The sequence below is a fragment of the Capra hircus genome, unplaced genomic scaffold (assembly GCF_001704415.2).
Source record: "Capra hircus breed San Clemente unplaced genomic scaffold, ASM170441v1, whole genome shotgun sequence".
Lineage (NCBI taxonomy): Eukaryota > Metazoa > Chordata > Mammalia > Artiodactyla > Bovidae > Capra > Capra hircus.
In genome coordinates, this window is record NW_017189785.1 from 176,667 (window position 1) to 192,443 (window position 15,777).

A 15,777-nucleotide genomic window follows, 5' to 3' on the forward strand; every position below is an offset into this window, starting at 1 on the left:
TAACAAAGAGTGAGAAAATATCCCGGCCTTGGGGACTGAGGGATGGAAAAGACACAGATCTCACAGCCTCTCTGTGCCAGCCAAGGCAGGGCTACAGATGCTGTGTCCCATTCCTGCCTGAGGCCCCAAGGTTCCCCCAGCTGCTCTCTTGGGGCAAAAACCCTTGTCTTACCTAAGTTCAGCCTCCCTTTCCTTCCCACTTAGCATGCCAACCCACATTTTACCTCTTTCTCTGCCTCTTTAAGTTCAGCTTCTTTCTCTTTGACTCTCTGTACAAACATCTGTCTCATCTCCTCTTCTTTTTTCTGGAGCTCCCCTAGGAACTCATTCCTTTTGGCCTCATATGTCTCCTGTAAACTGCAAACACGGTCAGGTTAATTCCCCTGCCTTTGGAATGGCTCTTGTTCAATGAAAAACAGCCCCCATGATCCTCCCTGGGTTCCCCTACCCTCCCTTCCTCAGTTCTTGGAGATGTGCAAAAGCAGAAGCACAGAGCTGTGGGCACCTGGCTTTGAACTTGGAGTGACTTGGAACGTCTATGTGCTTCTATACCCTGATTCTACAGATAAGGCCCAGAGAAGTGAGGTGACTCGCTCAAGATCACACAGCAAGTTAGAGGCAGAGCTGGGACCGGATGCTGGGTTTCCTCTCATAATCTAGGTCCTTCCATCTGCACTATGCTGCCAGGTCCTGGCTCTGAAACTGACCACATTAATGAATGAGTTCAACAACACTTGATGAAACTCTACCACATGCTGGACACAGAATTAAGTGATACTATGCTAGTCACTCAATACCTGGAGCCAATAGCCACTGTGCCTGCCATCAAGGAACTCACAGTCAGTGGGAGATGCCTAGGTTATGTCTCCCTGCCCACCCCCACCCCCCCACCCCCGTGCCTGGATTTAGTTTCATAGAAATAGGAGTTAGCCTGGTGAAGAAGAGGGGGGGTGCTCTGAAGAGGGTACCCTGTGGAAAGGCACATGTGGAGAAGGAATGGCATATACCTGGGGTGTCAGGCATGGCCTCATGTGGCTGGAGTAGTGGAAGATAAGGTTCCTGAGAGTGGCAGGAGAGAGCAGGCATTGGCTGCCATGTTAAGACTTGGGCGTTTTAAGCAGGGCTGACTTGATCCAATTTGAAAATGGGAAAGACCACTCTGGGCATTGCGTGAAGGACAGACTTTCCAACAAAGTAAGAAATGATGGGATCTTGGGACCTTCCTGGTGATCCAGTGGTTAAGAATCTGCCTTCTGATGCAGGGACATGGGTTCAATCCCTGGTTGGGGAACTAAGATCCCACATGCCTTGGGACAAATAAGCTCGTAGGCAGCAACTACTAAGGCTGCATTTTCTAGAGCCTGTGCATCACAACCGGAGAGGAGGCCTCGAGCTACAGTGAAGATCCTGCATGCTACAATGAAGACCCGATGCAGTGAAAGAAAGAAGGGATCTTAATGGGAAGGCTGGGAGGGAAAGAGAGACCAGTGAGGGAAGCAGAACTCCAAGGACTCGAGAGGAGTCAAAGGTGATTCAGGTGAATGGAGAATGAGTACATTCAAGAGGGAAAGAGATGAATTAAATTTGAGACAGCTTGAGTTTCAGGTGCATCCTCTATGGATGGCCAAGTGAAAATATCCAGGAAGCAGTGGGATCACTGAGTTTGAGCTCAAAAGTAACATTTTAACTTGGGAGTGATCTATTTCTTTAGGACTGTGAGAGCAGAAAGAACCAGCCACAAAGAGAATAGAGAGCGAGAGTAGCAGAAGCCTTGAGAAAGACACAGAAAGGAAGAAGCTGAATGAGACGAATCTGCTGAAGAGGCTGAGGAGTAAAACGGTGTGAGAGAGGACTCTAACCAGACAGACCGATGCTGGAAAAGCCAACCACAAAGAGAATTTCAGGAAGGAGGCAGCGGGAAGGAATATCAAGCACTGTGCTGAGATTTTTAACAAAAAGATGGGGGACTTCCCTGGTGGTCCAGTGGTTAAGACTTCGCTTTCCAATGCAGGGGGTGTGGGTTTGATCCCTGATCAGGGAGGTAAAATCCCACATGCCTCACAGCCAAAAAACCAAAACATAAAATAGAAATAATATTGTAACAAATTCAATAAAGACTTTAAAAATGGTCCACATTCAAAAAATTCTTAAAAAAAAAAAAAAAGAAGACGATGGGGCTCAGAGATCACACTGGAATATGTGACTGCTGACCTAGAGGTCTCTCTACTCAGTGGCATGGTGGAACAGAAGCCAGTAAATACAGAACCATTCTCTCTTCCCATCGCAGCCAAATTCCTTGACAGGGCAGAGGCTGGTGACAAGGAGCAGAGTGAGGAAGAGTTTTTTTAGGATAAGAATGTCTGCCCACAAGATGGAAAGGAGCCAGCAGAGAAAGTGTGCAGAAGGCAAAGATGTGAGAAACAGAGGTAGTCAGGATGGAGCCGAGGAGGAGAGGAGGGGGCTAGAGGACACCACTTACCCCACAGATGCAGATTAAAGCAGTCTGAAGGGTAGGCGGGAGAAAGCTAACAGAACACCCATCAGAGAGACCAACACGTTTTCCTTCAACTCCAGGGGCTCCAGCGCTCCCTGTCCATGAAGGGCAGTGAACTTACCCCTCCGGAACCAGACATCCCCAAAGGAATGGCTATTCTATGCCTCCAGGCTGGCTTTCTGCTGTGAACAGGTTTTGTGGGATCTGAGAAGCCATTTGCAGGCCTTCTTATCCCACAAGCAAGCCCGTTTATCAAGGCCTGACATTTCCTGAAATGTTCCAATACAGGGCACTACATGTGACATGGTAATTTACAACGTGAGGCTTACATCACATATTATGCATACAGATCAGACACTTATTCACATAGCTCCCATCAGCATAGGTATTTGAAAGCATTTGAAGCAATGCTTTCAAAAACTTTCCTCTTTTCTGAAAGCATCTTAGATTCTGATTTGAGGTGTCAAGGATTAGTCACATCTGGTGGTCAAAACAACCTTGCACTTGAATACAAACGCTAAAGGGCAATAATGAAGAGCTGGAAGTTCATCAACACGTGTGTGGTGACTGCTGCCTGGTCCCACCTGGTTTTGATCATGGGGAGGGGGTAAAGAACAGACTGGAAACCTGACAGAGCAGCAGGAGCCCGATGAAGAATGTGGGTCAGCAGGCAGGCACAAACTGCCACGTTGAGGCACAAGGCCCAGGCTCAGGGCTCACAGCTACTATGCGAACACCTGTGGCAGCGATATCACAGGCCTTGCCCATCCCCTGGCCTCCTCCCCGCCCCCATTCTTATAAGCACAGCATCGGGGCTTACCAAGCCCACCATGCCACAGCATCCCCTGGCAGGTGTGCCAGGGCAGAGAAGGGACAGGCAAGTGGAGCTGGCAAGTGACAGCCTTCCAGCGCTAGGTCTGGGATCCTGTGTCTCGCCTGCCCTGTGAATTCTCCAGGGCAAGCCTCCCCCCTGCCCCTGGGTGGGCTGAGTTGGGCTGGGCAGGGCTGATGGGAGAGATACCTGAAGGGTTTGCTGTCAGGGTCGGTGTCCTTGAAGCCCATCTCTTCCAGCTTACAGCGGCGGTACAGCTCATAGTGCCGGCTGTGGGTCTGCTCTCGGAGATCCTCCATGTTGACTCGGATCAGCATCTCCCGTAGCTTCACAAAGTCACAGTGGGCTTCATTTTCAACTGCGTTTCAGGGGTTGAGGTATTGCAAGTCCATTGAAAGGAAGGCCAGAAGAAGCAGAAATGGACAAAACGAGAGGTGAAATATCTAACGGTGACATCACCTTTTAACCTGTGTATAATAAGAGGTCGAGATGTTGCCTTCTAACTGGCTTTTCTACTAAAAAGGCAGATGAAAAATTATAAGAATGACAGTAATGGAAAACAGCAATACCATAAAAGTATCTAAGAACACATCTGGTAGACATTTAGACTCAACTCAAATTTACCCATCAGACACTCACAGGAATGTTTGCTTCGCACCACTTTTAGGACAATGCAAATGGACATTCAGCCATCTGTCTGATAAATACTTGCAGAATCTTTGTTCCCAGGATAGTATGAGGCACTGGGAATTCAGACACATGAGGTCTTGCCCATAGGAGCTACCAGTTTAATGGAAAGACAGATGCAAACACACAAATGTAATACAATGCAAAAATTACCAACATGGAGATACATAGCCAGGGAACCACAGAAGCCCAGAAAAGGGAGTCCTGAGAACTTCAGGGAGCATGAAGACTTTACCAAAGAAGGGAGAGACCCCTAGGATGACTCGTGAAAGAAGACTAGGAATTCAGCAGGCGGATAAGGGACTCATCCTTGCAGAGTCTCACTGAGGGTTAGGCAATGTTACAGCTAGAAGTCGCAGGGTTAGGATTCCAATCCAGGTCATCTAAAGGAGAGGCAAAGCCTATGACCGGGTATCAAAGTCCACAGAATAAGAGTGTAGAACTAGGACATGGCTAGATGGTTGTGACAAGGAGGGATGTGAGCCACGAGTGGCCCATCTGGATGGTAGATGCTTCAAAACAGGTGTTTTTAAAGGGTGAATAATGACCTGATGGCAGCAATGGTGACCAGGACAGAGTATCTCTGGGCACAGTTCCACCTTGCTGGAATGGGGGGTGTCTGGCCTGACCACATTGGGACAGTGGCATCTGAGATGAATAGGCACAGTTATCCCAGATTCCGTTTCACAGGTCTGGGAGAAGGTCATGGGGGCCGTGGTGGGGGTGTCTGGACACGGGATGAGTTTATGGTAAACCAACCACCTTCTCACATATAGTAACCCTGACTAGTACCAAGAGCACCTTACTTAACATGTGTCAGGCAGACTGCAAAAGGAATTTTCTCAAGCCTATAGGCAACAGACTGTTTTAAAATTGCAAAGTAATCATACAAACAAAAGAGTGCTTGAAATGTACAGTTTAAAGGATCAAAAAAAAAAAAAAAAGGACACCAATGTATCTATGGCCCAGGTGAAACATTACCCTAGACATCCCTTCCTTTTTTTTTGTAAACTTTGCCCGCACTGCAGAATCTTGGTTTGATCTTAGATGGGACCTTCATCCCCTGCTTTGGAAGGCAGGATCTTAACCACTGGACCACCAGGGAAGTCCCCCTTTGTGTCCCTTTCTGATCTCATTCATGCCTCTCCTTCCCGGCAACAAGACTTAACCACCGTCCTGACATGGGGGTTTATCCTTCCTTTGTTTTTCTTTATAGTTTTACCGTTTACACATGAATTCCTAAAGTTCATTTTTGGCTTACTTTTGGATTCCATATAAATGGAATCATCCAGCTTGTATCTGTCTATGATTTACGCAGCTCAACATGCTGTTTGTGAGATGCATTGCTGTAGATGTATAGTCCATCCATCTTCACTGTTGTATAATATTGCATTATTTGAACATTCTGCAATTCACCCAATCTATTTTTAATGGCTCTGGGTTGTTTCTAACTATTTGCTATCACGAACAACACTGTTGTGGACATTCTTGTACGTCTCATACACTCAAGTGGGTACACCTGTTTTCTCACACACTCTGTCCTACCTTACTGCAAGTACATTTATGTTTGTTTTAGGAATGCTTTCTCCATTGGAGACAGAGAGCTTGCTCAGTGCAGAGAATCCAGGTATGGAGCCAAAGTTTGCCTGCTGGTGACCCCTAGAGATGCCTGAGGCCCAAGATGAATAAGTAGAAACTGGGGACAAGTGAGGAACTGGTCACATAGTGGCTGGGGACAAGCAAAGGGACAGATAGAAGGGGATTGCTGAGCGTAGCCCCTCTCCCAGAGATTCACTCACCTTGCACAGTGCCCCAGGGGTACTGCCGAGCTTTCATCATCTTGTTACCTATCTTCAGTTCTTCTGTGCTACCAATGACAGCAAATGGCAGGTGGGCCTGAAACAGGAGGCAGACAAAAGCTGAGAATTCCGGGTAAAGGCACCGAGTGGCCCCAATACAGCTGCTGCTCATCGCAGGGGCCTCGGTACCCCTGCCGCAGTGTCCCTCACTGATGCCACCATCAGAAGGCATTTCATAAGCTCCCAGGATGTGTAGGGAGAGAGGCCTACTGCAAGCTTTGCATGTTCAGAAATTCACAATAGAAGGTAACCAGGATATGGCCGAGTGCATAGGAAACAAAGACAGAAAATAAGCAGAATAATAAGCAGATACACAGATGAGCCAGCTATTCAGTCTTCATGGTTGCTGAGGCGAAGCGCCTTCCGAAGGCAGGTGAGTGGGACACAGAGGGCTATGTGTGGAGAGAGACTAAAGGAGAATGGAGGGGGCTGGAACCACTGCTCCCTTTCCCCACAGTATGAGAGCCCCAAGAATAGACACAGACAGAAACCACACTACTGACTGAGGTGGATGCCCCTGGTCTCATACTATCCTGGAGCAAGAGCTTGCCTCAAACTCTCGAGCCTAGAAGTCAAGTCCCCAAGTATTTACCCAGGTGCCCATCACTGAGCTGAGTTCTGTTTCAGGGGCTTTAAAGGGAAACAAAGGGAATAGAAAATTCACTCCCTTACCCTCTGGGAGCTTATGATCTGGTTAGGGAAGACTGAATTCCATACCCGAAATCACAGAAGACAGAATATGCCCAAGGGCTCAAGTGTACAGTCTGGCACCCGGCATACAGTAGGTGCTTAATAAATACTCCTTGAATAGTCACAGGAATAGCAGAGGAAAGAAAAGTACAAACGGTGGGTATGGCTTGGTGCTTGAGGTGGAAAGGGAGAGTAAGGCACAAGGCCTAGCTGATGAGGCTGCTTTCATGCATCAGAGAAGAGGCAGATGCCCCTAGTCGTACTGTGAGGCCCGGGACACGCTCCCAATGCTCCATTCCACAGGAAGTGCTGAGTCACCACTGGCCAAATGGAATCACTGATTAAATACTGTTTACAAGCCAGGTAGAGCTTTATTCAGAAGGGCTTTACACAGAGAAGCAAAAAGTCCACTGAAACAAGCTTTCTTAGCCTGCTTGGACAAACAGGCCTTGATCTCAGATATTTTGACCCACTTCATAGTCAACAAGAGTCCGAAATGCAGTACTTGGATGCAATCTCAAAAACAACAGAATGATCTCTGTTCATTTCCAAGGCAAACCATTCTATATCACAGTAATCCAAGTCTATGCCCCGACCAGTAACGCTGAAAAAGCTGAAGTTGAATGGTTCTATTCTATGAAGACCTACAAGACCTTCCAGAACTAATACCCCCAAAAGATGTCCTTTCATTATAGGGAACTGGAATGCAAAAGTAGGAAGTCAAGAAACACCTGGAGTAACAGGCAAATTTGGCCTTGGAGTACAGAATGAAGCAGGGCAAAGGCTAATAGAGTTTTGCCAAGAGAACACATTGGTCATAGCGAACACCCTCTTCCAACAACACAAGAGAAGAACCTACACATGGACATCACCAGATGGTCAACACCAAAATCAGATTGATTATATCCTTTGCAGCCAAAGGTGGAGAAGCTCTATACAGTCAGCAAAAACAAGACTGGGAGCTGACTGTCGCTCAGATCATGAACTCCTTATTGCCAAATTCAGACTGAAATTGAAGAAAGTGGGGAAAACCACTAGACCATTCAGGTATGACCTAAATCAAATCCCTTATGACTGTACAGTGGAAGTGAGAAATAGATTTAAGGGACTAGGTCTGATAGACACAGTGCCTGATGAACTATGGATGGAGGTTCGTGACACTGTACAGGAGACAGGGAGCAAGACCATCCTTAAGAAAAAGAAATGCAAAATAGCGGTGAAAAGAAGAGAAGTGAAAAGCAAAGGAGAAAAGGAAAGACATACCCATTTAAATGCAGAGTTCCAAAGAATAGCAAGGAGAGATAAGAAAGCCTTCCTCAGTGATCAATGCAAAGAAATAGAGGAAAACAATAGAATGGGAAAGACTAGAGATCTCCTCAAGAAATTAGATACACCAAGGGAACATTTCATGCAAAGATGGGCTCAATAAAGGACAGAAATAGTATCGACCTAACAGAAGCAGAAGATATTAAGAAGAGGTGGCTAGAATACACAGAAGAAATGTACAAAAAAGAGCTTCACGACCCAGATAATCACAATGGTGTAATCACTCACCTAGAGCCAGACATCCTGGAATGTGAAGTCAAGTGGGCCTTAGGAAGCATCACTATGAACAAAGCTAGTGGAGGTGATGGAATTCCAGCTGAGCTATTTCAAATCCTGAAAGATGATGCTGTGGAAGTGCTGCACTCAATATGCCAGGAAATTTGGAAAACTCAGCAGTGGCCACAGGACTGGAAAAGGTCAGTTTTCATTCTGATCCCAAAGAAAGGCAATGCCAAAGAATGCTCAAACTACCACACAATTGCACTCATCTCATACACTAGTAAAGCAATGCTCAAAATTCTCCAAGCCAGGCTTCAGCAATACGTGAACTGTGAACTTCCAAATGTTCAAGCTCGTTTTAGAAAAGGCAGAGGAACCAGAGATCAAATTGCCAACATCCGCTGGATCATTGAACAAGGAAGAGAGTTCCAGAAAAAACATCTATTTCTGCTTTACTGACTATGCCAAAGCCTTTGACTGTGTGGATCACAATAAACTGTGGAAAATTCTGAAAGAGATGGCAATACCAGACCACCCGACCTGCCTCTTGAGAAACCTGTATGCAGGACAGGAAGCAACAGTTAGAACTGGACATGGAACAACAGACTGGTTCCAAATAGGAAAAGGAGTACATCAAGGCTGTATATTGTCACCCTGCTTATTTAACTTCTATGCAGAGTACATCATGAGAAATGCTGGGTTGGAGGAAGCACAAACTGGAATCAAGATTGCCGGGAGAAATACCAATGATTTCAGATATGCAGATGACATCACCCTTATGGCAGAAAGTGAAGAAGAACTAAAAAGCCTCTTGATGAAAGTGAAAGTGGAGAGTGAACAAGTTGGCTTAAAGCTCAACATTCAGAAAACTAAGATCATGGCATCTGGTCCCATCACTTCATGGGAAATAGATGGGGAAACAGTGGAAACAGTGGCTGACTTTATTTTTTTGGTCTCCAAAATCATTGCAGATGGTGATTGCAGCCATGAAATTAAAAGACGCTTACTCCTTGGTAGGAAAGTTATGACCAACCTAGAGAGCATATTAAAAAGCAGAGACATTACTTTGTCCACAAAGGTCGGTGTAGTCAAGGCTATGGTTTTTCCAATGGTCATGTATGGATGTGAGAGTTGGACTGTGAAGAAGGCTGAGCACCGAAGAATTGATGCTTTTGAACTGTGGTGTTGGAGAAGACTCTTGAGAGTCCCTTGGACTGCAAGGGGATCCAACCAATCCTAAAGGAGATCAGTCCTGGGTGTTTACTGGAAGGACTGATGTTGAAGCTGAAACTCCAATACTTTGGCCACCTGATGCGAAGAGCTGACTCATTTGAAAAGACCCTGATGCTCAGAAAGATTGAGGGCAGGAGGAGAAGGGGACGACAGAGGATGAGATGGTTGGATGGCATCACCGACTTGATGGACATGGGTCTGGGTGGACTCCAGGAGTTGGTGATGGACAGGGAGGCCTGGCATGCTGTGGTTCATGGGGTCGCAAAGAGTCGGATACGACTGAGTGACTGAACTGAACTGAACTGGACTGAACTGACGTCCTGCTATGTGCCAGGCATTAAGAAGAATACAACACTGAAAAAGCTCAGAGCCTAGCCCCGGCAATTGTACAGTCTGGGAGGGGAGAGACACACCAGTGATAACACAGTAAGGTGCAGACTATGAACAGAGGCTGGAGGAACACAGAGAAAGCAGAAGCTGATTCCATGGGAAGTCAAAGCAGGGTTCCCAAAGTAGGTAGTAGCAATCATACTAAGGGATCGGGAGCTATAGACCTGATATTAGCAGCAGTTCTCTGTCCCATGTGCCAGGCGCTCTACGTGGCATTATCTCACTGAATCTTACAACACTAGGAAATAGGTATGCTTATTATACCCATCTTATAAAAGACAAAACTGAGGTCCAGAAGGGCCAAGAGACTTACCAGCAGTGCCACCATAGTAAGGGGCAGAGCTAGGAGTGGAATCCAGGTCTCTCTGACTTCAAAGCCCACACCTGCTGGTCTGCCACTCCCTTTTGGGGTTTGAGCAGCAGATCAGGGGAGCACTCTAAACCCAGGGGGTGAACTGGCCAGGCAAGGCCAAATTGTAAGAGGCGGTTTAAATCTGACCTCACAGTCAATATTTCCTTTCTGTTCTCCTCTAGCCCTGCACCCAAGAATGTTCTTCAGAGTGGAAGAACATAGGTGTCAATTGGGAGCTCAGCCCCAGCACATCTGCTAAACCACTCCCCCCGCCCCGCTGAGGTGCTGGGCCTTCACCCACTCTCAGCTGCTCTCCAATGATTATCTTAGTGTTGCCACATCCCACTGCTGTGACTGTCCCCAAATAGGGGACAGAAGAAGGAGGGAAAGACAAGGCTATGGATATGGAAAGTGAGCAAGGGGTGGAGGTGGGAAATGTTTTGTCAGTCTTAATAGGGCCATGGCGGGGGTGGTATGTGTGAAATCCTGGAAACCCTGCCTAAAGGCCGAAGCATCTCTGACCTCAGCCAGCTGGCTCTCAAGGTCAGAAGGGGCAGGGGTTCAATTGGGCACAATTTATTCCCCCTCAGAGACCCAAAACATGCTGGCAGCCTCCAATTCACCCCCAAACACTTTCCAGGAAAAGCCTGCCCCATCTGCAGAGACCTCAAAGCTTCAGTCACTTGAAGGGGCAGCATGACAGAGGGCTAGACCAGGGGACTGGTGGTGGAGCATTCCCACACATCCTGGGCTCTCAGCTGAAAGTGATGTGGGAGGAGGGTATGTGAAGTGGGAAGTACTTCTCTGGGCTTAAGAGCGAAAAAAGAAAAAAAAAATCCAGAAGAGAATAAAGGCATTAAAAAAAAAGTCAGTATTCCCTTGGGTGTGTTATTTTTATCTCCAAAAGACATTTTCAGTTAGCATGACAGGGTCACTTGCTTCCCCCTCCTCTTTAAACTGCCGTCACTTTATCCCTCCCCACTCTGAAACACACAGTCCCTGCCATGGCAGCTTCAGAGGGCTCTGAGACCTCCCCTGGCATACTCGTTTCTAACTGGCATCAAAGTCTGTTCTGATAAGTTTCTGCAAGGATCTCATTTCCGAGTGCTCCCAGGCAGATTTCATTTGATTCTACAACAGCCTTCCAGGGCAGTTATTACAAGCCCCACTCGTGATTTGGAAAACTGGCATACAGACAACTGAAAGGAGTTGCCCAGGTTCCTACCTCCCATGCCCAAATCTTCCCAAGGAGCAGTGAGGACACCACACTGTAGCTGCCAGCCTTTGCCACCACCCAGGGCGGCAGGTCAGCTCAGCTTTAACCGTGAAGGGCAGGAAATCGTGGGGTTGGCTCTGGCCACCTTGCTGCTGCTCTTGAGAGCCTGGTGGCTCTGACAACTAGAATAGAGCTGAGCAGGGCAGGGAGAAGGTAAACCCTCCAGCCCCTACCCCCTACCCGCCTGGGGCTGGCACTTTGTAGGTGTGGGCCCTGAGAGGAGACTTGCAAGACAGCACTGCTGCTGAAACATGTATGGGTTCCTGTGGGGATTCCATGTAATTCTCACTCACCCGAGACCTCAGATGGGCCCCTGTCTCAGAAAACTCCAACAAGGGATAGTCCCAAGCCTCCTCGTGGGAGTCTGTTCCCAGACTCTCTCTCTCTCTTTTTTTTTTAGAGTGAAAGAAGGCTTATCCAGGGAGGAAATACACTCTGTAGACAGAGTGGGGGCTATCTTGGAAGGGAAGAGAGGCCCAGGGTATGGGGTTGTAGACAAAGTGATAGGTAAGAAGTGGATTTATTCAGAGAGAGACACACTCCACAAACAGAGGGTGGGCCATCGCAGAGGACGAGTGCCCAGACTCACTATCTTTATGGTCTCATATGTCCCTTAAATTCCTCTTGGTCCATTTAAAAGTGTTCGATGAGTCAACCAGCCTGAACTATTCTATTCTGTTTCTAAGACACCCATTCTATTAGGGAGGTTAGATGACCATCCCCCTTAGCCCAGTGAAACACATTGTCAGGACCACTGATTCTTCATCTGATAAGATCTGGAGTGGGCATAGCTTCCTCCCAGGAAGACAATATTTCCCAGTTGTGGGGCTAGTTACACTGGCCTTCATTCTAGGCTCCTACTGGCCACTGAGCAAGAGAATTGTCTTTTACCATCTGAGCCATCAGGGAAGCCCGAGAGCATTGACTGATCCTCCCAAGTTCACCCTTGGTGGTGATTCACACACAAATATTGCGAACTATGGAAATGGCACTGCTGCCTTGGGGTGGGGGGAGACAGGCTTGTACCTATGGGTCTCCCTGTGACCCTCCTGGCCACCCATATGCTCTCACTGGGCCCAAATGCCTTTGCAGGGGCCAAACCCAACAGCTCACAGGCAGCCAGCTGACTGAGCCAAATTGAGTAACTGGGCCTATTCCCTGCTCCCTGGCCGCGGTTTGAACCATTCAAAGAACATTCAATTTGAACAAAAGAGCAAATTTTGGGCTTCCTGGGTGGTGCTAGTGGTAAAGAACCTGCCTGCCAATGCAAGAGACATAAGAGATATGGGTTCAATTCCTGGGTTAGAAAGATCCCCTGGTGGAGGGTATGGCAACCCATTCCAGTATTCTTGCCAGGAAAATCCTATGGACAGAGGAGCCTGGCAGGCTACAGTCCAAAGGGTTGCAAAGAGTCAGACACAACTGAAGCGACTTAGCACAGCACACCAGAGCAAATTTTAGCACTCAAGTCTGCCACCTTGAGAGCTATCAGAGTATTGGTGGAAAGTAGCATACAGCAAGACCTCTCCCTCTCTCTTTTGAGCACTCTGAGCCGAAATGTGTTTTCAGAGCCACCCAGGAGCCAAGAGGGAGGCTAGACCTCTTGACTCTCATTCCCTGCTGTGAAAATCCCAAGTGGGGAGCTAAGGGATGATTGAGAAGTCTTCTCCACTAGAGCAAGAGGCTTCTTCCATTCTTCCAACCCAGTTCCCATGACAATTGGCTAGGGTGGCTGAGACTGTGGGGCTGGAGTCAAATCCAGAATTGAGAGGCCAGCATCCATTTCTCCTACCACCCAATCCCGGCTCTCTGATGCTGCTGCTTCTCAGGCCACAACTCGTCTGGAAGGCCCAGTGTGACACAGTTGCTCCAGGGATAGTCAGGCTAAGCAATTCTCTGTATGTATTTCATAGCAGCTACTCCCCCCGCCTTCCCCCATCACAACACATGTAATACACAGTTTGCACATGCATGCCCCCTCCCATGCACATGCCCAGTTCAGGCATGCTAGCTGTAAGCCACCCCTGTCTTGAGCCGTCTGTCACATACAAAAAAGCCTGGGGGAACGCAAGAGAATGAGCGCTGAGGGATGTTGCAGGGATAACCTCAGATCCACTCAAATTAGGTTTTTCAAAGTGAAGCTTTGGCACACTGGGACTATTTATTGTAAAAAAAAAAAAAAAAAAAAAAAAAAAAAAAACAGCGTAGTTGAGGATTACTGCTTCATAGCACAGGAAGTTTCCCACCTTGAGGCCAAGGCTGCACGGGCTTCAAGCAAGGGCCAGAGGTAAGCTGAAAGCAGAGCCCAAAATGATGGTCACTCCTGACCCACCACATAGTCAGAGGTTGTTCTGTGTGACACCCTGAGATTGCTGAGGACTCTTCGACCATATCCATATCCATCCTTAGCCAAGCAAACCACCAGCCTGAAAGCTGCCTAGTGACTCAGGTATCCATGGGGACCGATGTTCTGAGGTGAGTACAAGTTTCCAGACCTCAGTGTGGTGACACCAGATGACGCTTCTCTCTAAGCTCCAGTTTTCTGGAGATTAGGTGCCCCTTCGGGTTTTCTTATCCTAGCAGAACCTAATTTTCATCAAAATGTCCTGGCGGCTGGAGAGGATATGCTATAACCTTATTTTTTAAAAAATTAGTTTTTCAATATTCAGGCCTAGTTAGAGAGGCCACAACTCCACCTCCCATGATCTACACAGTTCTATCCTCCAGCCAGGTTTGTCAAAGATAACCAAGGGCCTCTCATCACAAACATATCTCTGGTGTGCTGATGGGCAAAAAGGCAGGCAAGACAGTGACTTGCTGCCCCACTAGGCTAATTTGTTGGCTGATTCATAAGAGGTGGTAGCTGATGCGTAATGATGACTTAGGGGGCGGCGGCAGCAGGAAAGTTTTCTAAAAATGGCTTTTATTATAAGGCTTTCCTGCATTTGGCTATACTCAGGCATTATGTCATTAGGAAAAAACTGATGACTCTCAATAGAGAAAAAGAAATCTGTTCCCAAAGCAGAGGCTTTCTGCAAGCTATTAGCTGTCTCCTTGAAATCACAACATTGAAGACTTCGCAGCAACAGCATCAACACATTGTAAAGAAGCATGAGGAGCCATTTGACTCCCTGCCTCCTTCATTACTCATTCCTCTAGGAGGGGAAGTGGGGGAGTGAGAGGAAACATGGCAAGTGGTTGGTTGTTTTTTTTCATTTTTTCCCTTCAACTCATTCACACTTAATAAAGCAAAACATAATCATGAAGTTTAAAAATAACATTTCTCTAGTCACCAGAAAAATTGGAGACTACGTGTCATTTTTCCTCCCAGGGGCAGAGGGCTTGATTATCTGAGTACAGATTATCCTCGAGTCTCCAAAGCCAGCCAACTTTCTCACACTTGCCTTCTTTTGCTGCATCAACTGTCGAGACATTTTTCTGGTCTGAGACAAAGACTGCCTTTCTGGCAGTCCCCCAGGGGCTGCCTGGCCTAGATGAGAGAGGCGTCAAAGAGGAGGGTAGGAGACGTTGGAATCCCCTGGTCGAACCGATTCCTGGGGTCAGCCATTCCCTCCTGCAGTCTCTGGCTATTTATCTCTGCATGTCTGAGGAGGGAGGAGCTGTCTGTCTCTAAATTCTTTCTCACAAATACCTGAGACTCAGATAATCGAGCTGATTACACTAAGATGGATGGTGAGGTCTGACTGCTATTTGGCAAAATAATAATCCTAAAGAGCAAATGGCCAGAAAATTGAAGCCCTGTGTGAAGCCCACTCACGTTCATGGTTCCATTGATCTCTGCCACTGACTCATCATCTGTAGGGAATTGGTAGATCTGGACTCCGTTGCTGACAAGCTCGCTGGTGATTTTGATTTTGAACTTGGTTAGTTCACTCTTAGAAATGGCATCTGATTTGGCAATGATGGGGATGATGTTCACCTAGAGAAGGGAAGAGCAAAGGGGCATCATTACTGGAAATTTGCAGCTCAGAGTAGGTGACCTAGGACTTCTACCAGCTGCCAGAAGGAGCAGTTCAACCCAATAGTCCAGGCCTGGCCACCTCCATAGCCAAACAGTAGTATAATAAATGACGATGAGTGCTTTCTGTTTGCTGGGCACTGAACAATAAGTGCTTTACATGGATTAACACAATTAACCCTGGCAGAAAACTCTCCCAGAAGGTATTAGTACCACTATTTTACCAAGGACAAATTGAGACAGAGAGCGGCTAAGTAGCTTGTCCAAGGCCACAGAGCACACACATACTGGAACTGGGATTCAGATCCAAGTTGAACCTCATTTTTCAGTCTGTAGTCTTATCCTACCAGCTCAGATCCAAATTGATGAGCTGCGTGATATCTTAATATCAAGGTCATTGCTTTGGTGATTTTGAAGCAGAAAGATGACAACTGGGAATC

At 47.2% G+C, this 15,777-nt stretch overlaps 1 protein-coding gene across 4 annotated transcripts in view; it reads right to left on the reverse strand.

Annotated features, from left to right (window-relative positions):
- SEPT6 (septin 6) overlaps positions 1 to 15,777 on the reverse strand; it is a 76,566-nt gene that overhangs the window by 12,445 nt on the left and 48,344 nt on the right. For all 4 annotated transcript variants that reach the window (XM_018044738.1, XM_018044736.1, XM_018044737.1 and 1 more), the window contains exons 5-8: positions 15,137 to 15,298; positions 5,813 to 5,909; positions 3,516 to 3,684; positions 225 to 357 (exon numbers count right to left, since the gene is read on the reverse strand). In XM_018044738.1, the coding sequence (XP_017900227.1) occupies positions 225 to 357; positions 3,516 to 3,684; positions 5,813 to 5,909; positions 15,137 to 15,298 (561 nt within the window). The remainder of the gene's footprint in view (positions 1 to 224; positions 358 to 3,515; positions 3,685 to 5,812; positions 5,910 to 15,136; positions 15,299 to 15,777) is intronic.